The 23,986-nt window shown below is 47.9% G+C and overlaps 1 protein-coding gene across 2 annotated transcripts in view; it reads left to right on the forward strand.

Annotated features, from left to right (window-relative positions):
• The window catches only part of LOC144889562 (zinc-binding protein A33-like), a 97,249-nt gene that overhangs the window by 40,036 nt on the left and 33,227 nt on the right, over positions 1 to 23,986 (forward strand). For both annotated transcript variants that reach the window (XM_078770266.1, XM_078770267.1), the window contains exon 4: positions 2,987 to 3,220. In XM_078770266.1, coding sequence (XP_078626392.1) covers positions 2,987 to 3,220 — 234 coding nt within the window. The remainder of the gene's footprint in view (positions 1 to 2,986; positions 3,221 to 23,986) is intronic.

Genomic DNA, 23,986 nt, shown 5'->3' on the forward strand with positions numbered 1-23,986 from the left:
AATGAACAGGAGGCTGCCGGAATGGCCGACGCTCAGGGCCGCTAATGAGCGCTGGCCCGGTCGTTTCCCGACCTGTCGAAACGCTCGGCGGGCGACACGTTTTAGCCTTGCGGCCGAACCTGGCGTGGTAGTAGCACCAGGTTTGCAGCGGCAGTGGCCGCGGCGGCCGTGGTGATGGCGGCGGCGGTGGTGGGCAGGGCGCAGCAGCGGCCATGAGGGACGCTGTAGCCTCTGCCCCGGGATCCACGACGGCAGCACCGTAACCCGACCGTGTGTCGCAGGCCGCGAAAAACTTGTCGGCCTCTATGACCAGGGCGCGGGGTTCCTTTATTTTGGAACCGGCCAGCGTGAGGCGTACCTGTGCGGGTAGCTGGCATAGGAAAAGTGCCCGGAATAAGAAATCCGGGGGCTGGTCTCCAAGCAGCGACAGCATAAAATCCATCCACACGGATGGTCGTGTGTCGCCGAGTTCGGGAAGGTCCAGGAGGCGGTCGGCCCATTCGAGCTCCGTGAGCCCGAACGTGGCGAGAAGGAGACGTTTAAGCGCCTCGTACTTGCCGTCGCCTGGCGGGCGCCGAAGGATGGTCACGACTCGGGCGGCAGTGCCGGGCCCGAGGGCGGCGACCACGTGGTAGTACCGGGTCTCGTCCGCCGTTATGCCTCGGGGCTGAAACTGAGCTTGGGCCTGCACAAACCAAACGTCGGCCTGTGCTTCCCAAAACTCTGGGAGTTTGACTGTGATGGCGTTGGTGGCCATGGCGCGTTCGGTGGTCAGTAACGGCTGAACCAATCGGGGTCACCAGCGAAGTGTGATGCTGCGCACACACGACTCGCTTGCCAGAGAGGTAGGCCACAACGCGTTTGTTATAACAAAGAGTCTTTATTCCAAAGCTCGTACTGCAGCACTGTGCGGGCTCGAGCTTAGAGCCCGCATATATGTGCCGAGGCCACGCCTAGTCCCCGGGCGTGGCCGATCGGTCGAAGGGCGGGGCATGTGCCTTCGATCCCCGCCTGGGCGCTCGCGCCACCCACTGGTGCGCGGAATTATTGCCCTTGTGCCCGCCACAGTGTGACATTTGTCAGGATTGAAAGACATGTTCCACTTGTTTGACCAGTTTGTGATTTTGTCCAGGTCCGCAGAGAGTGAAGATGAAGAATCTCCCACGATGAAGGTGATTCTGAGGGCCTTTCTCTCTGACACTGCAGGCAGGTTGGTGGTCTTTCTGTCTTCTCCCGACTCCACTCCTGCCTAGCTCCCCCAGCTCTGTCTGTGCTCTGTCCCCCAAATATTCATACAGGTCGCACAAGATCTGCCAGCAACCCTCTTCTGGTGAAATTTCGAAAATCAAGACTCTCTGCTCACCTTCACTCTTTCATTCCTCTTTTCTCCCACCTCTGGAACAATACTCCCTCACTCTCTTCAATCCCACTCCTCACTCCAGGTCTTTAAAACATCTGTTCACCACCATCTCTTTCCTGCCCCCATCCAAAACGTTGATCTTTTTTTACCCTCGTTAATCACCCCAGATCCACTTTTTTGAAATACAGAATTCTTTCCTGGAAGTCCTAGCAGTGTCCATGTGTTTTATACCTCTCCCACCCCCACCCCTCCCCCTTCCCATGCCTCCTCCCCCAAGCCCTCTCCCTCCCACAGATCTCCCGATGTCCCTGTTCTCTACCGTTGTACTTGTGTGCTTACCTCTCTCTCCCCATATTGTCTCCCACTCCCTTTATTATATGTTTTATGTGTCCGTTTGTTTTTTGTGATTATAGTTAGCTCTTCCACGAGCCTCGATGTTGTATCTAAGAAAAAAAAAAATTTGAAAGAAAATAAATCATTTTTTTTAATTTAAAACTTTAGACAAAGGGAAAGATGTTCCGGGGAGGTCGGGGGTGAAAATAAAATCAAAGAAAGAAGCAATACAGTGAAAGGAAGAACTTAAGTTTTCAAAACACCGACGGGGCGAGGGAAGCTTCGAGGTATTTCGCTATTGCGGAATATGGCATATATAAATCGAGGAAAATTTAAGTTGACAATGGTCAGAGGTCTGATGTCATGCCTATTTTTAAAGGGTTTGTTGCAGCAAAACGTCAGCTAGAATTTGACTATTACCTAAGTACGGAGAATGTTAAACCTTTTGAGAAAAAATGGTGCTGCAGTAATGTTTTGTGTTTTGTGGGTATTTCGGAATTGGTGATCACCTTGTAATGATTTATGGAAAGGTTTTGATTTTTTACTGTCTCTGGAATTGTTACATCTTTTCAAACTGTTTTTTTTTTGTGGATCAAATAAACGGTTTGCAAATGCATCTCTCTCTCTCTCTCTCTCTCTCTCTCTCTCCCCTCTCTCCTCTCTCCTCTCTCCTCTCTCTCTCTCTCTCTCTCTCTCTCTCTCTCTCTCTCTCTCTCTCGCCCTCTCGCCCTCTTCTCACTATATCTCCCTCCCCATGGATTGGAATTGGTCGTCCATCCCATGATCTTTTCATCCCAATCCATGATATTTTATTGCACCATTAATCGGACTGATTCCAACCTTCTTCATTTCAGGTTATGGTGTTTCCTCCCCTCTTGTCTCTATCTTCTTATTATTCTTCTTTTTCCCCCTTAAACCATTTAATGAAACGTAACAGTGGGTTTTCATCTAACATGGACAGAGATGTATTCATCAATACATTTGCTTTGAATTATAATTTCTAGTTTCACTTTGCTCCTCCATGTGCATCAGTTTTAAAAAGAAATATATTGAAATCCATAAATGTTAATTTTGACTTGTTGGAGGTTGTAATTGTGGACTCCATATGTATTCCTGAACTCGGTAAAATTTGTAGATAAGAGTGCCCACTTAATTTTACCTTCAAAACCCACTCCTGGTACCAGTGATCTGATCCTATCCAGCCATAATCCATTGTACCTTTTGTTAGTTTCTACATTTTATCTGAAAATTTATTCTTGATTTTTGAATAATTCGAACAATGATTCCTCCCAGAACTCAAGCATAGGTGCTGATGACAGGCTGGAGGAGAAGCGAAGGTTGGTGTGCCAATTTGTGAATGAATCTGTGGATCTGATGAAGAGTCAAATCAACAAGAGGAAAATGGAGAAGTTTTCTCTTCTTGGGAAGCAGAGAGAGAAACTGCAGCAGCAGATGGAGTATCTACGTCATGGAACATCCGTAGTGGACACAGCACTCCAGAAGCTGGAGGCCGCTGCTTTTGTACAGGTGTGGTTTATCACATACCTATTAAAAACTAGAATGCCACTATTCAACGTCACAACGTCGACTGATATGCCTCCGCCCACATTATTACATCATTATAATACTTATATCAAGTTTGATTTAAATCCATTCATCTATGCCCAAGTTAGCACATTTTACCTGACATGACCTCTAACCTTTGACCGATTGACCCCAAAATGTAATCAGTTCATATTTACATCATTATACATACATGTACCAAGTTTTATTTCAAATCCCTTCAGCTGTTCACAAGTTCTCACATTTTTAACTGACATGACCTCTGACGTTTGACCTTTGACTTCGGGATCCCCAAAATCTAATCAGTTAATCTTTACATCATTATACATACCTGTACCAAGTTTGAATTAGATCACTTCAGCCATTCTCGAATTATAGACCTATTACAGACTTTGACCTTTGACCTCTTGACCCCAAATACTAATCATTTAATCTTTACATTACACATACCTGTACTAAGTTTGAATTAAATTAAATCGAATTAAATCTCGAATTAAATCACGAGATCTCGCGAGGTCACGTCTTTTCGAAGCTGTTCCATGCGCTCACGCTTTCGAAGCTAAGTAACCTTTCACAATTGTGTTTTTGTCGAGACTGTATCTATCTTTCGGTGTGTGTACCTATAGCGTATCTTTAGGAAAATTTTCGGTGCAAATTTTTCGTACATGTATACACAATCGTCGGTTAATGCGTATCGAGTATTCTGAGGCCTAGTACTCGTAGGCTTAGGCTACCGTACCGTCTCCGACCTTGTGGTTTTGTTTTTCTCTCAGCGGTTCGTCGAATGCGCTGCAATTATTTTCGTTCTATGTTTCGTCCCAGTCGTTCACCCCATACCTCCTTGTTTAATATCTCTACTCAAAAAAAAAAAACCCAAAAAAATATTTCCTTCTCAGGTCTTATTCGTTTATTTGTTGTTCTTATTTGTTCGTTCGTTCTTCGTTCACGTTGTTCGCGATCATGCGATCACGTGGCTAGAAATGTATAATCTCTCCCCTGAACAACTATTTTCTCTCATATATTATAACACCTTTTTCTTCTTCTCCTACAAAAGGATGCTTTCGTCTTGCTCACCAAATCTATTCATTCCAAAAAATATATATAATACCATCTCTTACAGTTCCTCTTTTCTACATTCCCTAAACTATCCAGAACTCCACCCCTCCTTCAGCGTCCTCAAACGTATTTTTGACTCGAAGGTCTCAAACTCATTTTGCAAAAAATGTTCGTTTCCCATGAATCATACACTTTTCAAAATCCAATCTCACCCCTCCCCTCCAAATCTTCCCCATCCCCCCTTCCCTCCAAAACTTCCCCATCCCCCCACCCCTCCAAAACTTCCCCATCAGCCCTCCCCTCCAAATCCTCCCCATCACCCATCCCTTTCAAATCTCCCCCCTTGCCCCTTCCCTCCCCTCCCTCCTAAACTCCCCCCACACCCCTCCCCTCTGAGACTCTCCCTCACTCCTCCCCTCCTAGACTCCCCTCTCACCCCTCCTCCTCAAAGCATCCTCCCTGCTTCTTCCCCCTTCCAACTTTCACCTTCATCTCCCCCAACCTTCTGCCTCGCTCTTCCCCCTCCTCAAGTAACACCTCATTGTGCCTCACCCAATCTCCATCAAACCTTTTGTCTGCCACATTCTTCCCTTTCTCCAAGCTATTCTGAAATCTCTGAAATCTCTGACACACCTTCAACAGCACTCCCTACCTCTTCCTCCTCTTCCACATCTTACCCTACCCCCCCCCCCCCGTTCTGTAACCGATGCTCCCCCTTCCTCTTCATTAACGGTATGGACCTCAAACATCCGGGGCCTTCGCTCAAACTTGACTGATCTCTCCATACAGGTTGCTTCTGACAAACTAGATGTGATCTGCTTAACAGAAACTTTCCTCCTTCATGATGTCTCTGATGCCTTGGTATCTCTCCCAGGTTACTCCCTCCTCCGGTATGATAGACCTGAGCCTCGTCCTGGAGGTGGGATTGCTATCTTTATAAAAAACTCTCTTCCTCACTCGCCCTGCACTGCCCTCTCTCCACCTCACCCCCAGGAATACCTTTGGCTATGGCTTCCCCTTCGCTCCCACCTTTTGTTCAGATGTGTGTTGTACCGTCCACCAAACAGTGATGACTCCATCTACATCTCGCTGTCTGATAATATGGCCCAACTTCTATCTACCCATCCCAACTCTCTCTTCCTCATATGTGGTGATTTCATTTGTCACCATGCCAGTTGGCTGGGTGTGGGTACCTCTCTCACCAGCCATGGTTCTTCAGCAAAGGACTTCTGCGACTCACTGAGACTGACACAATCTGTCAATTTCCCGACCCGGATCTCAGTCAACGGAGCATCTTCTCTTCTGGATTTGGTTATGACTAACTTCCCTGAAATGTCTGCTGCTCTTCTTCTGCTCCAATCGGCTCATCTGATCATGTGCTTGTCAAAGTGGACATCTCTCTGACCATTCTCAGAGAGCCTCCTCAGCATCGACGAGTCTGGCATTTCACTCAGGCCAACTGGCACGGTCTACAAGCAGCCATCAATCATCTGGACTGGTCTCCCATCTCTACTTCCTCTGACATCAACTCATCCTGGGAATTCTTTCAAAGTAAATTGCTCTCTCTCATGCACAGATTAATCCCATCTCGTCTTCAGTTGTCATACCCTTCCTCCCATCCATGGTACACGGAATCTTGTGGTGAGGCTGTTGCCCTGAAACAACTTGCTTTCGTCTCCTGGAAAGCAAACAATGGAAGGAAATCTCATTTCCTTTCACAAAGCCCGAAACAACTGTGTGTCCACCCTCAGGAGAGCCAGGAAACAATATCTCACCGTTCTCAAGACCGAACTCTGTTATCTGTCTCCCTCGTCCAAATCCTGGTGGCGTCTGGTCAAATCTGTTTCTGGTGTTTGTTCCCCCTCCATCCCCTCCCTCACCTCAAACGGCTTAACGGCTGACTCCGCACGTGAAAAAGCTGAATGCCTCAACTCTGTGTTTGCCTCTAAATCTTGTGTCCCAAACCCATCCCTCTCTGTACCCACCGTACCCAGTCGTACCCAGCTGCTCCTGGACTCTGTGTACTTTCCTCCTGACAAGGTGGAAAAGTTTCTGTCAACCCTCGACTCTGATTCTGCAACTGGTCCTGACGGCATCAGCCAACGGTTCCTAAAATCATGTTCTTCCGCTCTTTCACTCCCTCTTTCTGTTCTCTTCACCCTCTCTTTTGCTCAAGATCATCTGCCATCTGCTTGGAAATCAGCCAACATCACCGCTTTGCACAAAAAGGTGCAAAAACAGATCCTAGCAACTACAGACCAATCAGCCTTCTCCCAGTTATCAGCAAAGTCATGGAATCCATCATTGCTTTGGATATGAAATCGTTCCTCTTCTCCAATGGCTTGATCTCTGATCATCAATTTGGTTTCAGACCTGGTCACTACTCTGGACATGCTGCTTCTTCTGCTTTCTCAACAATGGATGGAGGTCCTCAATGCCAAACAGGAAATTAGAGCTGTCTCCCTTGACATTTCACGTGCCTTCAATACAGTCTGGCACCCTGCTCTGCTCACCAAACTCTCCTCCTTTGGTATCCATGGAAATCTCCACGCATGGCTGGCGGACTTCCTCTCTGGTCGTAGTCAACGTGTGGCCCTGAATGGGTTTCTCTCATCTCCTCTTTCTGTTCAGGCTGGAGTTCCCCAAAGCAGTGTTCTGGGCCCTGTGCTTTTTCTGGTCTTCATCAATGATCTCTCTGACTCTCTTGAAAATCCTCTCTATCTCTTTGCTGACGACTCTACTCTCTGTCGCTCCATTCCTCATCCCTCAGATCGTCAGTCTGCAGCCTCCTCAATCTCTGCAGACCTGGACAAAATCACAGACTGGGCAAACAAATGGAACATGTCTTTCAATCCTGATAAATCTCACACTCTTACGATGTCTCTCCGAAAAGACCGACTGGACAATCCTCCCATCCACTTTCTGAATAATCTTCTCCAAGAAGTTCTGTCACTCAAGCTTTTGGGTCTCACTATCTGCCATGATCTTTCCTGGAAAACCACATTTCAAATCTGGCCTCCAAAGCCAGTCGCCGACTGGGCATCCTCTGTCGTGCGAAGTCCTTCCTTGGCACACCTGAGCTCCTCACCACATACAAGGCTTTCATCCGCAGCTCTATGGAATACTGCTCTCCCCTCTGGTCTGGTGCTCCTGCCTCACACCTAGCTCGTCTTCACGCTGTTGAAGCCAAAGCGTTCAGAATCATTGGAATCTCCGCGATGAAGCTAACTCCAAGGGCCTTTCACTCACTCACCGCAGGCAGGTTGGTGGTCTTTCCATCTTCTACCGACTCCTCTCTGGCCTTGCCCCCCCCCCCCCCAGTTCTCTCTGGCTCTGTCCCCCAAATATTCCTACAGGTCGCACAAGATCTGCCTGCAACCCTCTTATGGTTCAACTGCCAAAATCAAGACTTTCTGCTCACCTTCACTCCTTCATGCCTCTTTTCTCCCGCCTCTGGAACAAACTCCCTCACTCTCTTCAATCCCACTCCACCCTCCAGGTCTGTAAAACAGCTGTTCACCACCATCTCTTATCCTCCCCCATCCAAAACCTTGATATTTTCTACCCCCGCTAATTTCGGTCCCCTTGTGTTTTATACCTCTCCCCCCCCCCCCTTCCAATGCCTCCTCCCCCCAAGCCCTCTCCCTCCCACACTTCTCCCTGCTCTCAAATGTTGTGGTTGTGTGCTTCCCCTTCTCTCCCCATCTTGTCTTCCGCTCCCTCTTTTTGTATATTTTGTTTGTCTGGTTGACTTGTTTGTGAAATAAATGTTAGCTCTTTCACGAGCCTCGATTCAGTTTACAAAAAAAACAAAAAAAAAACAAAAAAAAAAAAACAATTCAGCCGTTCTCAAGTTATAGACCTATTAAAGACTTTGACCTTTGACCTATGACCCCAAAATCGAATTAGTTCATCTTTACATTATTAGTTCATCTGGTTATTTTGCTGTGTATGTATTATTGTGTGTTTCTGGTTGGTATTGGTTTGTAATTCGTACAAACTTGTGTGTAGTTAATCGTTTTCTGGGTCGTACCTCGTGCGCGGCCTGGTAAATTGGGGCTTCCCTCCCCCCGTCGGTGTTTTGTCGATTTGGGTTCTTTCCTTCGCTGTATTGCTTGTTTCTTTTATTTTATTTTCTCCCCCTCACCTCACCTCCCTAGACAAAGAATTCTATATTGATTCTTTCTCTCCTCCCGGACACGTTGCTTGTTCGCTCTCCTCCTTGTCTCGACTTGTGCCCCGCCCCCTGTATCTCGTTTTTCTTCCACCTCTCCTCCTTCTTTCTCAAATCCACGTTCTCGCTTGGAGACGTTTCCCAGATTGTTTTTCATGGTTTTCATGGTTCTGTTTGGATATTGTTGGAATATGTTTAAACCGCAGCCGTGATGCTGACGCCGCCCCCCCCCCCCCCCCGAATTTCCATGTTTTAAACGTTTCCAGTGTGTACCCTGGTCAGAATAGGTGCACCGTATCCCTGCGTGTCGTAAGAGACGACTAAGAGGGTTGGCGTCAGGAAGAGCATCCGGCCATAAAAAAACATTGCCTCAAAAAGAGAACCATGACAATTACAACTACATATGGGCAGGGTGCAGCCCGAAGTGGAGATCGGTTTCTGAGGTTTGGGACATGGAATGTAGGGACAATGACAGGGAGATCAGGAGAAGTGGTGGAAGTATTGGTCAGAAGAAGAGTGGACATATGTTGTGTGCAAGAGACGAGATGGAAGGGAAGTGGTGAGAATGGTGAAGGGTAGGCAGGGACAGAAATAAAAGTCTGTGTGGCAAGGGTGCCCGGAGGGCGTGAATGGTGTTGGTGTCCTGTTTTCTGAGGAGTTTGTAGACAGTGTGGTGAGTGTGACTAGAGTGAGTGATAGGTTGATGATGGTGAAAATGATGATTGGAAAGCTCTTGGTGAACGTCATCTCGGGATATGCTCCGCAGGTTGGTCGAAGCAATGAAGAGAAGGACAAGTTCTGGTGTGCGATAGAGAAGCTGATGGAAAACGTGAAAGATGAGGAAGTTGTTGTGGTGGGAGGAGACCTGAATGGACATGTGGGAAGGATTATGGATGGTTTTGAGGGAGTTCATGGGGGTTACGGATATGGTGTGAGAAATGGAGAAGGTGAAAGGATTTTGGAGTTTGCTGATGGAGCTGATTTGTTGATTTGTAATACTCAGTTCCAGAAAGAGGATAATAAGCTTGTTACATACACGTCAGGTGGGTCGACGACAACCGTTGATGGTGCGTAGGCAAGATACCTGATGGTGCGTAGGCGAGATAGGGGGCACCTCCGGGACACAAAGGTGATCCCGGGGGAAGGAGGCTGTTTCACAGCACCACTTGGTTGTCTGCGACATAAGGGTGAAAGGTGCGAGGAGAGCGCGGCGGGTGAAGTACCAACCAAGAATGAAGGTGTGGAGGTTGAAAGAGGTGACAGTAAGGGAGGCATTAAAAGAGAGCTGAGTAGGGTAGAGGATGATGTGGTTGAGCTTGAAAGTGGTTGGATGTCAATGAAAGCTAGTCTGTTGGGAGCCGTTGGTGAGGTATGTGGATGGACAAAAGGACCACCGAGGCACTCGGAAACATGGTGGTGGGATGATGAAGTTGGAAAGAGGATTGATGAGAAGAGGAAGAAGTAAGAAGTTCAAGGAGTGGCAGAAGGCGAAGGGTACGGGAGCAGAAACAGCAGAGCATGAAAGTTATAAGGCAGCCAGGAAGGCTGCAAAGAAAGAGGTAGCAAATGCGCAGGAGGCATGTAGGAAAATGTTCGGAGAACGCTTGGATTTGGAAGAGGGTCAGAAAGCAGTATTCAGGATTGCAAAGCACATAGCGAAAGAGAGGTGTGATGTGATGGGGGTGAGTTGCTTGAAGGATGAAGTGGGACAAATCGTTGTCAACCCAGATGGAATTAAAGGAAGATGGAAAAGATATATGGAAATGCTGTTGAATACAGAGAATGAATGGGATGGCAACATAGAGAGTAACCCAGTTTTAGGACTGGCAGAGAAGATAACTGAGAAGGAAGTTGAGGAAGCAATAAAAGCAATGAAGAGTGGAAAAGCGGGAGGGAGTTGTGGGATATGTTGAAGGCAGCAGGAAGTTGGGGTGTGAAGAGAATGACAGAGATCTGTAATCTGGTGGTGAAAGAAGGCCGCATTCCAGTGATTTGGGAACTGAGTACCCTCGTCCCTCTATACAAGGGGAATGGTGACCCTCTGGAGTGTGGCTCGTACCGAGCGATAAAGTTATTGGAGCATGGAATGAAGGTGTTGGAAAGGGTGTTGGAGAGGAGGATAAGGAAGAAAGTGAAGATCGACAAAATGCAGTTTGGATTTATGCCAGGAAGAGGAACGACAGATGCGCTTTTCATTGTGAGGCAGTTGCAGGAGAAGTACATGGAGAAGAGGAAGAAGTTGTTTTTTGGGTTTGTTGATCTGGAGAAAGCATTCGATAGGGTTCCACGCAAAGTATTGACATGGGCATTGAGGAAGTTAGGAGTGGAGGAATGGTTGATCAGAGTAGTGATGGCAATGTATAAAAGAGCGAAAAGAGCGCACACAGCTGTAAGGACGAAGGACGGGAACAGTGGTGAGTTTGAGGTGAAGGTGGGAGTGCATCAGGGGTCGGTACTAAGTCCACTACTATTTGTAGCTGTGATGGAGGTGCTGGCTCAGAACGTAAAGGAGGGTTTACCGTGGGAGTTGTTGTATGCAGATTATCTGGTGTTGATTGCGGAAAGTATGGATGGACTGAAGGAAAAGATGAACAAGTGGAAGGAATGTATGGAGACAAAAGGTCTGAAGGTGAATATCGGAAAGACGAAGGTGATGGCAAGTGGTAAAGCATGTGGTGACGTGGAAAGAACTGGGAAGTGGCCGTGTGCTGTGTGCATGAAGGGTGTCAGAGTGAACTCCATTCAATGTACAATGTGCGCTGAGTGGGTTCATCAAAAATGTAGTGCTCTGAGAGGGTCATTTACCAGTGTGGCAGCTACATTCAAATGTAAGGTGTGCACAGAGGGAGCTGCAGATGGAGGAAATGTTGAGTTGGATCTTGGAGACGGTGTGAAGCTGGAAGGTGTGAAAACATTTTGCCTCCTCGGAGACATGCTGAATGGAGAAGGTGGATCAGACTCGGCAACGGTTGCTCGAGTGAGATGTGCATGGAAGAAGTTTCGGGAACTGAGTGGCGTGCTGATGAGGAGGAGAGTGTCGCTGAAGCTGAAGGGAAAGGTGTATGCTGCATGTTTGAGAAGTGTTATGATTTATGGGAGCGAGACATGGGTAATGAACATAGAGCAGCAACGAAGGCTGGAAAGGGTGGAAATGCGAATGGTTCGATGGATGTGCAGAGTATCGTTGAGAGAGAGGAAGACAAATGATGAATTGCGAAATATGATGGGAATGTTGCCTGTGATTGATGCTGTGAAGAGGAACAGGTTGAGATGGTTTAGTCATGTGTTGAGGAAGGATGAAAGTGACTGGTTGAGAAGAGTGATGGAAATTAATGTTGAAGGAAGTAGAGGACGGGGAAGACCGAGAAAGACTTGGCTAAAGATGGTGGAAGAAGAAATGCGGGGCAAGGGGGTTAACAAGAAGAGATGCAGAAAATAGGGCAAAATGGAAAAGATTATCATGGGGACCGCAAGGCTAACCCCAGCTCTAGCAGGGAAAATGGCCTTAAAATGCATGTTGTTTACATCATTCTACCTTAGTGTACCAAATTTAGTCAGAATCCCATCACTGGTTCACAAGTTATCGCAAGTAACAGTATGTTTACCTAACATGACCTCTGACCTTTGCCCTTTGATCTCGTGACCCCAAAATCTAATCTGTCCACCTGTACCTCATTATACGTACATGTGCCACGTTTGACTAAGATCCCTTTAGCCGTTCTCAAGTTATCCCGGTAACAAAACCTATCACGGACGGACGGACAGACAAACGGACCATTTGAAAACATAATGCCTCAGCTGACGATTTGTCATGTTTAAAATGTACTTTTTAGGGAGGATATATTCTGTGTGCAACACCTGGTGAATGTTAATATGAATGATGTTCAACCAAATACTTGCCATTCTTTGTTCCTGAATGATTCAATGTTATTCATGGGAATACTGTTCAGGTTACAGATTTCTCTAACCCGGTGTTTTCACCAAAGGGAAGTGCACTTCTGCTTTCAAATAAAAATGAAATTTAGCCTCTTCTTAACAAATTGAAAACCGTCTTCCTTTTTTACCCCGCACGCATGGTGAAAAGCGTGGTTTAGCAATTCGTTCATGTCCGTCCGTCCGACTGCCTGCTTATCGGTTTATGATCGAGGAACAGCTTATTTAAGTTGAATGTTATATTTTGGACATGAATTGGCAGACATGTTTGCTGTTTTACCATACATTGTTTCTGAATTCATCCCAATTGCACATGTGCAGAGAGGAGTGAGATGACATTTTACTCTGTCTGCCTCGCAGTCAAACAAAATTGAAAATCATTCCAAACAGGAAACTAACTTTCAGGATGTTATAAAGGACACAAACAACAGGCACGAATAACCAATGTAACATGTTCGATAGGGTGATGTTATAGATTCTGGGGAAAACTGGAATGTCTCTCAACCTTCATTTAAATTTAATTATATACTTGAACACTGCAGAACACAAATTGCCTTAATATTTCTTGGACTAACCATGATATATGTATGTGTGTATATATATATATATATATATATATATATATATATATATAATTATATATATATATATATATATATATATATATATATAATTATATATATATATATATACTATATACTATATATATATATATATATATATATATATATATATATATATATATATATATATATATATATATATATATATATATATATATATATATATATTGTTACGGACTGCGGATTAGATGTTATTTTGACCGAGCAGTGGTGTAACCGCGGCCGAACAGTTATTCCCAACTAAAACCCGATTCAACCCAAACGTTGGCCGTTATCGCGCCACCGCTATTCAATCGGGAAAAGACTAAGACGACAAATGCAAAGAGGAAAAGGAATAAGACGAGAAAAGGCTTGAAAATACTACTAAATTTATTTACTATTTACAGGCTCAAAATAACCAAGGAGAAGGAAAGATAATAAAATAATATACAGAAGCTTTTAGAGACACAGGGAAAATACTAGCTTATCTAACAGGCTTACTTACTACTCAGGACAGAACAAACAAAGACACTGACTCACGCGGGGAATTGCAGAGTGGATTGCTGGAAGGAGGTGTGTGGCGGGAGGGGGGAGGACGGCACGGAGCTGGCTGGAGCTTGATCCCGCATGGGACGTCGGGCTGGACCTCGACGGCCGCTGATGCCACCGAGCCTGTCATGTGCGCGGAGTCACGGGTCGGAGCTGCTTGTCTCAGTAAAAGCGCATCTGCTCTGACGACCCAGCTCTTTCCTTGGACTCAGTTAAAGCGCAACTGCTCTGACGACCCAGCTCTTTCCTTGGACTCAGTAAAAGCGCAACTGCTCTGACGACCCAGCTCTTTCCTTGGTACTCGTCTCTGGACTTATCTCTCGTCTGTAAAAGCTCATCTCTCGTGGGGGCATCTCTCGTCTTTGTAAAAGCTCATCTCTCGTGGGGGCGTCTCTCGTCTCCTCCCTCCTTTTCTCAACTGCTTGGGGAACGCCCCGCAGCGGGTTATATAGGCCCCGCCCCTCAACCTTTGCGAACCTCCCCCAAACGCTCTTCCTCCGCCCTCTCAAACCAAACCCCTCGTGCTCGGTTGGTTGTTCGGGGCTGACTCACTCCTCCCCTCTATGACGAGGTGGAGACACGCCTTTTTTCCCCAACCCTGCCTCGTGGCCAATGGTGGTTGAAGAAAAACCGCCCAAAATGCAGTTGGCCATTGACATGAAATGAAAGGGGATCTATTCTTATTTCACTCGGTGCAATGGAGTATTTAAATTAATGGGAGACACAGCCTTACCCTAAGACACATAATAAGATATAAGCTACTGAACAAGGGTGTTATCGGGTCCTGCAATGTGGTGTTTATGGAATAACTACCGAGACGCCCTTTTTATCTTTACACAACTCCGGAGGCAGGAGGCGCAGAATAAACAATAATAATAATAAAGCACACAATAAAAAAAATACAGTCCTCATATCCGCAACACTGCACCCTCCTCGTCTTAGGCACGGCCCGGGCCTACAACTTTTATTTAGTGTGACACGTAGGTGTAGTTCCCTCTACTTTTAACCTGACCCTGAGTGCGACAGTTTTAAAACATAAATAAATGTGTCCCGCTGCTCCATTGCACCCTGCCTAACAGACTTACGCCCACAGTTAACCGAATTGCGGAATGGTCTTCAAACTATACATTGACGGTGGGGAGCATTATTTACAATTGACGCTACTTTTATTTAAAAAACTAACCCAGGACCTGTAATTGTTCTTTCTGGGGGGGAGACAGTCTGCTCTGCATCGACGCACCATGAAAGCACCTATAACGCACCAACACACCATCAAGCACCAATCGGTGCAGTCACCACAGTTCATCAGTGTTCATGAATGTTCAATAATAAAAATAAATCAACAACCCCTAACCCTGCAGGTGGTCTCTTGCTCTTCGGCTCCCTCTGCTGGCTATTATTATTCTTCCAGATGTTGTCATTTCCTTTCATTTTCTTACTGGCGGCCTATTATTTTTTTTTTTTTTTTTTTTTTTTTTTTTGTATACAAGATCGAGGCTCGTGAAAGAGCGAACATTAATCACACAGAAAGACAAACCGACACATAAAACATATAACAGAGGGAGCGGTAGACAAGATGGGGAGAGAGGGGGAAGGACACAAACAACATTTGAGAGCAGGGACCGAGAGACATGGAGACATCGAGAGATCTGAGAGAGGGCGAGGGCTTTGGGTGGGGGGGGGGGGGCGTGGGAAGGGGGCGGTGGGAGAGGTATAAAACATATGGACACTGCCAGGACTACCAGGAAAGAAGTTGGAATTTCAAACAAGGTGGATCTGGGGTGAATTAGCGGGGGTAGAAAAGATCAAGGTTTTGGATGGGGGAAGATAAGAGATGGTGGTGAACAGCTGTTTTAAAGACCTGGAGGGAGGAGTGGGATTGAAGGGAGTGAGGGAGTTTGTTCCAGAGGCGGGAGAAAAGAGGAATGAAAGAGTGAAGGTGAGCAGAGAGCCGAGATTTCGGCAGTTTAACCATCAGAGGGTTGCTGGCAGATCTTGTGCGACCTGTAGGAATATTTGGGGGACAGAGCACAGAGAGAGCTGGGGGTGCAAGGCCGGAGAGGAGTCGGTAGAAGACAGAAAGACCACCTACCTGCCTGCGGTGAGTGAGTGAAAGGCCCTCAGAGATGGCTTCATCGCGGGAGATTCCAATAATTCTGAAAGCTTTGGTTTCAACAGCGTGAAGCCGAGCTAGGTGTGAGGCAGGAGCACCGGCCCATAGGGGAGAACAGTATTCCATTGAGCTGCGGATGAAAGCCTTGTATGTGGTGAGGAGCTCAGGTGTGCCGAGGAAGGACTTCGCACGACGGAGGATGCCCAGTCGGCGACTGGCTTTGGAGGCCAGCTTGGAAATGTGGTTTTCCCAAGAAAGATCATGACAGATAGTGAGACCCAAAATCTTGAGCGACAGAACTTCTTGGAGAGGATTGTTGAGAAAGTAGATGGGAGGGTTGTCCAGTCGATCTTTTCGGAGAGACATAGTAAGAGTGTGAGATTTGTCAGGATTGAAAGACATGTTCCACTTGTTTGACCAGTCTGTGATTTTGTCCAGGTCTTCAGAGAGTGAGGAGGCGGCAGACTGCCGATCTGAGGGAAGAGGAATGGAGCAGCAGAGAGTGGAGTCATCAGCAAAGAGATAGAGAGGATTTTCGAGAGAGTCAGAGAGATCATTGATGAAGACCAGAAAAAGCACGGGGCCCAGAACACTGCCTTGGGGAACTCCAGCCTGAACAGGAAGAGGAGATGAGAGAAACCCATTCAGGGCCACACGTTGACGACGACTAGAGAGGAAGTCCGCCAGCCATGCGTGGAGATTTCCATGGATACCAAAGGAGGAGAGTTTGGTGAGCAGAGCGGGGTGCCAGACCGTGTCGAAGGCACGTGATATGTCGAGGGAGACAGCTCTAATTTCCTGTTTGGCATTGAGGACCTCCATCCATTGTTGAGACAGCAGAAGCAGCATGTCCAGAGTAGAGTGACCTGGTCTGAAACCAAATTGATGATCAGAGATCAAGCCATTGGAGAAGAGGAAAGATTTCATATCCGAAGCAATGATGGATTCCATGACTTTGCTGATAATTGGGAGAAGGCTGATTGGTCTGTATTTGCTAGGATCTGTTTTTGCACCTTTTTTGTGCAAAGCGGTGATGTTGGCTGATTTCCAAGCAGATGGCAGTTGACCTTGAGCAAAAGAGAGGGTGAAGAGAACAGAGAGAGGGTGAGATAGAGCAGCAGAGCAGGATTTTAGGACCCGTGGGCTGATGCCGTCGGGTCCAGTTGCAGAATCAGAGTCGAGGGTTGACAGAAACTTTTCCACCTTGTCAGGAGGAAAGGACACGGAGTCCAGGAGCAGCAGGGTACGACTGGGTATGGTGGGTACAGAGAGGGATGGGTTTGGGACACAAGATTTAGAGGCAAACACAGAGTTGAGGCATTCAGCTTTTTCACGTGCGGAGTCAGCTGTGTAGCCGTTTGAGGTAAGGGAGGGGATGGAGGGGGAACAAACACCAGAAACGGATTTGACCAGATGCCACCAGGATTTGGAAGAGGGAGACAGATAAGAGAGTTCGGTCTTGAGAATGGAGAGATATTGTTTCCTGGCTCTCCTGAGGGTGGACACACACTTGTTTCGGGCTTTGTGAAAGGAAATAAGATTTCCTTCCGTTGGATTTGCTTTCCAGGAGACGAAGGCAAGTTGTTTCTGGGCAACAGCCTCACCACAAGATTCCGTGTACCATGGACGGGAGGAAGGGTATGACAACTGAAGACGAGATGGGATAAATCTGTGCATGAGAGAGAGCAATTTACTTTGGAAGAATTCCCAGGATGAGTTGATGTCAGAGGTGGTAGAGATGGGAGACCAGTCCAGATGATTGATGGCTGCTTGAAGACCGTGCCAGTTGGCCTGAGTGAAATGCCAGACTCGTCGACGCTGAGCAGGCTCCCTGAGGATGGTCAGAGAGATGTCCACTTTAACAAGGACATGATCAGATGATCCGATCGGAGCAGAAGAAGAGCAGCAGACATTTTCAGGGAAGTTAGTCATAACCAAGTCCAGAAGAGAAGATGTTCCGTTGACTGAGATCCGGGTCGGGAAATTGACAGATTGTGTCAGTCCCAGTGAGTCGCAGAAGTCCTTTGATGAGGAGCCATGGCTGGTGAGAGAGGTACCCACACCCAACCAACTGGCATGATGACAGTTGAAATCACCACATATGAGGAAGAGAGAGTTGGGATGAGTAGATAGAAGTTGGTCCATATCATCAGACAGCGAGATGTAGATGGAGTCATCACTGTTTGGTGGACGGTACAACACACATATGAACAAGAGGTGGGAGCGAAGGGGAAGCCGTAGCCAGAGGTATTCCTGGGGGTGAGGTGGAGAGAGTGCAGTGCAGGGCGAGTGAGGAAGAGAGTTTTTGATAAAGATAGCAACCCCGCCTCCAGGACGAGGCTCAGGTCTATCATACCGGAGGAGGGAGTAGCCCGGGAGAGATACTATGGAATCGGAGACATCATAAAGGAGGAAAGTTTCTGTTAAGCAGATCACGTCTGGTTTGACAGAAGCAACCTGTATGGAGAGATCAGTTAAGTTTGAACGAAGGCCCCGGATGTTTGAGGTCCATACCGTTAATGAAGAGGAAGGGGGAGCATCAGATACAGAACAGGGGGGAGGAGGGGTAGGGTAAGATGTGGAAGAGGTGGAAGAGGTAGGGAGAGCTGTTGAAGGTGTGTCAGAGATTTCAGAATAGCTCGGAGAAAGGGAAGGATGGGGCGGACAAAAGGTTTGATGGTGATTGGGTGAGCCACAATGAGGTGTTATTTGAGGAGGGGGAAGAGCGAGGCAGAAGGTTGGGGGGGATGGAGGTGAGAGTTTGAAGGGGGAAGAAGCGGGGAGGACGCTTTGAGGAGGGGGAGTGAGAGGGGGGAAATTGAGAAGCAATGAGGGTGGGGAGATTTGAAGGGGAGGGGTGAGGGGGGAGTTTGGGAGGGAAGCGACAAGGGGAGGGATTTGAAAGGTATGGGATATGGGGGAGATTTGGAGGGGAGGGGTGAGGCAGGAGTCTAGGAGGGGAGGGGCGAGGGGGCGTCTTGGCGGGGAGGGGTGAGGGGGTAGTTTAGGAGGGAGGGGGCAAGGGGGGAGATTTGAAAGGGATGGGTGATGGGGAAGATTTGGAAGGGAGGGGTGATGGGGAAGATTTGGAGGGGAGGGGTTATGGGGAAGATTTGGAGGGGAGGGGTGAGATTGGATTTTTGAAAGTGTACGATTTATGGGAAACGAACATTTATTGCAAAATGAGTTTCTTGTGACCTTCGAGTTAAAAATACGTTTAAGGACGCTGGATGGAGGATGGAGTGCAGGAGAGTTTAGGGAATGTAGAAAAAAGGCACTATAGGAGATGGATATTTTTTTTGGGATGAATTGATTTGGTGAGCAAGTCGAAAGCAGCCTTTTAAAGAAGAAGAAGAAAAAGGTGTTATAAAATATGACGGAATACATAACTTGAGGGGAAAGTGTAAACATTGAAGGTTAATGAGTGAAAACTATCTGGGGAAATGGGGGAGAAACACGTGGTCGAAGAACGAACGAACGAATAAGAATGAATAAACGAATGAGAACAGAGAAGGGAATTTTTTTTTTTTTTTTTTTTTTTTTTTTTTGAGTTGAGATTTACACAAGGAAGTAGGCTATGGGTGAAAAGCCTGGGAATACAGAGAACGAAAGTTATTGGATCACAAACGACGGACCGCTGAGAGAAAAACAAAGCCTCAAGGTTGTACAGTAAGCATAAAATGAAATGCACCCAACGTTTCCCTTTTATTTATTTATGGCCCACCAGGCCGACTACTGTGGTTCACCTGTGGGGCATCGGTGCCCTGTGGCCAAGGTCCGCCAGCAAGATTTCGGGCCCTCATGGCCGGTTCCAGCAGAGGGGCCATGCCCCATCCCATGGGGTCCATAAGTGGTGCTCGGCCACTGACATGTGGTCCATAATGTGGTGCATCGATGCAGACAGCTGGTTCTGAGAGTTCCGGGCGCACAATGGCCGACTCACGCACGCTCCCCGTCGGCGCCCAATGGCGCACAGGTCATGTGGGAGACAAAAGGGGAAAGACAAATGAGCGAGGGGTAAGGTCACAAGGGTACACGTCAATAAGGCAATGCAAGGCGAAATGCGTACGGAGAGCGAAATGAGAAAGCTCGTCCCTTCCGTACGTCACCCCCCCCTGTCACCGACACTACCCTTGCCCTTACCCCATATTTACAAAATCTACACCTTTACAAATTCGTTACTACTGTCACGTCTCCCCATATTTCCCCAATACCAAATTCGTCTTCACTCTACTTCAAAATTTGCCATCATCAATTCCTCATCAATCCTCATAAGGAGGAAGAGATGGAACAACAAAGCACAATGTCACACCCACGTCATGATGCGTCTCACAATCCAAAACATTTGCATCATAAAAATAATAAAAACAACCTGGCATGGTGTGGAGTACCTGTCGCCTCAGGTGAGTGGATGCAGATGGTGCGAGGAGATCCTTCATCCTAACTACTTTCTAAATGACATTAACACAGTTACACTACCCGGGGTCTTTCCCTGCCAATCCATTGGCCAACTTACACTATGGGTTCTAAAAAACCAATTCCCATTGCCCAAACTGTGGTGCTGCTCAATTTGGGGTCTCACTCCCCTGATTCATCTCCCGGTGCCCTTGCACAATTTCTGGGCTGTGACGTGTAGCTCTCCCAGCAGGTCTACCCACCTGCACACCTCCACCACTGTAGTTGCCACCCGAGCTTACCTAGCTCCTCACCCTAACCTAACTAACTGGGGAAGGCCCCTCCTGGCTCTGTCACCCCTTGGTGCCCTCTGGCACTGGGCTACCCGGGTCCGTCCTCCGGATCCTCGGGCCCCATCCACAACAACTCTAACGGCTCCCAGAGCCCACCTGCGGCCTCACCTGGCCGACATCCTCACAGTGGTGGAGTGCCCAAACCAACTACACACACTAACAGGCTACACGCCCAGCCATTTCCACAACACTAATGCACCCATCCAAATACCATTCTCTCACCCGCACCACAGATGCCAATATCCAACCACAATTTACCTATACCCTCTACCTAACACTTACACTACCCGCCCCGGGTATTCGTGATGGGGGTCCACTCTTCCCCCATTCACACATTCGCACCATCCACTCCACTCCATAGTTTCCATTATACTCACTCCACGACCATCCATTCCAATACTCCCTATATTCCACACTCCATGTCTTCCACACAACCATATACACCTGTGGTTGCACACCTGTGGAATCACACCTGGTGCCACCTGCACCCTCCTTCTCCCTGGACCATTTGGTCAATAAAACACACATCACCATCACCATCACTCAAACACTGCTCCATCCACCTGTCCAGTTGCACACCTGTGCAATCACACCTGTTCACCATACACTTTTCACAATACACTTCCAAATACACCTCCAACACTCACACGGCATCATCTGAACTACCTGTTGCCCTGCTAACTTAGTGCTCCCCGTCTTCCCTTTAAACTAAGCACACACCATGTCATTATCATCCACACTAATCTACCTGCGTCCCCACTACAGGTATCCTTGTCACTAACTAACCTTAACGTTACCTAATGTCATCTTCTAGGGCCCTACACACAATATCCTAACCCACCCGGGCTAGTTTTCACTGCCATACACCCCATAAGACTAGTGCTCCTTTGCCCCCCCTTTGTGAGGGATGGTGGATTGGCCATCCCATCACATGGGGCAGCTCTTACTATAAATTTTGCTCACCAAATTCCAACCAATCAAAAATTTGCCAATCATCTGCCAATCACTGTACCATTACCAATCATCACTCTGCCAATCCTTTGCCAATCATCAAATTTTGTTTTTCTAATTTCGGGTCCAGACCACTATCCTCATCGTTACAGTCCACTTACTAGTGCCTCTCGGTGCGCCAATTCACTTCCAGAGCTCGGCTTTGTGAAGCCGAGCAATGAATGTGGGTTGTTTTGTGCCAGCGGCTGGATACGTCCCTCATTCGGTGCAGGGACGGGGGCTTACCCGGGCCGAGATCCCACGCACCACCTCGGCACGGAGCCATCCAATGTCCCGATCTCGACCTGCCGGAACGCTTAAACAAAAGGGGGTCGCCATGACGACCCTTCCTATCGGGCTGCCCGTTCCGCCTAGCGGAGCACGGACGCGGCCGTTCCAAGCGCGGCCCAGCGTGGATCCCGTACGGCGGTCCTTTCGAACCCGCCGTGGTTCGGATCCCCACTGGTCCTCACGGCAAGCGAAGCTGCCCGACGCGCACCGAGGGCCCGATTCGGCTATAAGTCGCTCTAACCTCTAACCCGGTTACCGTCGATGCCTCACCTGCATGCTTACACCCAGCAGCGCGTTCCTTGCTCATACATCCAGCTGTTCCCATGCTCCTCGTCGTACCTTCTCTAACACACCCAGGTACACTCATTCCGCTCACAGACTTGGTCACACACCTGACCACCGAACACCTTGGCACACATTCGTCGTTCCCACACCTTACCAACACACCTCTTCGCGCCCCCTTCTCGGTCACCTCCTCTGTGACAATCACAGGTGTGCTCTCACTCGCACACCCAGCCATGTGCCTCACTACTAATTCCAGCGTGCATTCCCATACACGCTCTACCATTCCAGGTGTGCATCCTTCCATTCCAGGTGTACATCCTCTCTCACCTGTCACAACCAACTCACGCTCCAGGTCACTCTCACTACTTTCACCTCCACTCTTGACAGCGCACTCACCCTTACTCTTGACAGCGCACTCTTTCCCCATGCACCCGTCTGTTACACACCTTACTCGCGCACACTCTTGCGCACACTCTCCCGTTACTTCCTCTGTAACACTCACCACAGGCGTGCATTCTCCCTTACTCTTGACAGCGCACTCTTTCCTCATGCACCCGTCCGTTACACACCTTTCTCGCGCACACTCTTGTGCACACTCTCCCGTTACTTCCATCGTAACACTCACCACAGGTGTACACTCTCTCGTTACATCCTCTGTAACACTCACCACACCGCGCTTCCATGTGCCCCCTCGCACACGCGCTACTACCGACTCACTCTCGACAGCACACTCACTCCTTGGCGCGCACTTTTTCCTCACACACCCCAGAGTCGGACATTCTCGCACACCTCCTTCTTCGCACACCGTACCTGTCGCACACTTCACCAACGGCCTTTCACGAACACACGGATCCGAATCAACCCCCAAGCCGACTGAAGCTTTCCTCACATCATATACATTTCCACATATATCACCACTCACCTTGGCACCTCGTCTCCGCACCTTTTTCGCCACCTGCAAACTCTTTATTTGGTTAGCGAGCACATCATTATGAGTTGAGCACCGACCTTGTACATATTCCATCACCTCCTCCTGTATTTCTCTCTTAGTTTCTGTCTGTCTCTTCTTAATTTCACTCACCTCTTCTTCCACTTCCTCTAATTTTTGCTTCACCTCTTTTATTTCCCGGTGCGTCTCCTCAAGTTCGTCCTCTAAGGCTATCTTGACCGTTTCTATGTGCGTCCTCACCTGCCGGTCCTTCGTCTCCATTACCTCTGTCACCTCGTCCAACCTCGTTGTCAGTCCCTCACGTACCATCTGACATTGCCTCTGTGTCGCTATTAAGTCATTTTTTATGTCGTTTTGTGTCGCTTTTAACCCTCCTAGTACCGCAGTGTTCCTTTGAACCTGCTCCGTTAGTTCTTTTTGTCCCTCCGTCAGCTGTTCCACCTCCTCCGTCAGATCTTCTATTACCCCTTGTAACCTAGCCGTTCCATTTCTCACCTCTTTCTCTATACGCTTTTCGCCTCGCTTTACCTCCTCGCGTACCCCCGAGACCTCCTCACTCACACCTCGTCGTATCTCCTCCTTCTCTTTGGTAGATGCTGCCCTCATCTGTCCCAATTCATCCCTCTGAGCATCCAATTTGGTTTCTACCCCGATTTTCACCTCCTCTATCTGCTCTCCCATTTGTTTAATTTCTCGGGCGGATTGCTCCCCTATTTCCCGCAATTTGTCTTCCATTCTATTTTCTAGCCCCTCTAACCCATTTTTCACCCCCTCTATCTGATTCTCCTGGGCAGCCATTCTATTTTCCACTCCCATTAACCCATGTTTCACCCCTTCTATCCCATTGTCTCACCCCTCAATTTTCTTGTCTAATCCCTCAAAATTATTGTCTAACCCCTCAAATTTGCTGTCTATCTTCCCTATTTGGGCACTGGTACCCCTCGCTTCGTCCCTCATTATCCCCAATTGCTCACTCCGAGCCCTCGCTTCGTCCCTCATTACTCCCATTTGGCCCCCTATCCTGCTTTCCATTCCTTTGA

The sequence above is a fragment of the Myxine glutinosa genome, chromosome 1 (genome assembly GCF_964187855.1).
Source record: "Myxine glutinosa chromosome 1, kmMyxGlut1.1, whole genome shotgun sequence".
NCBI lineage: Eukaryota > Metazoa > Chordata > Myxini > Myxiniformes > Myxinidae > Myxine > Myxine glutinosa.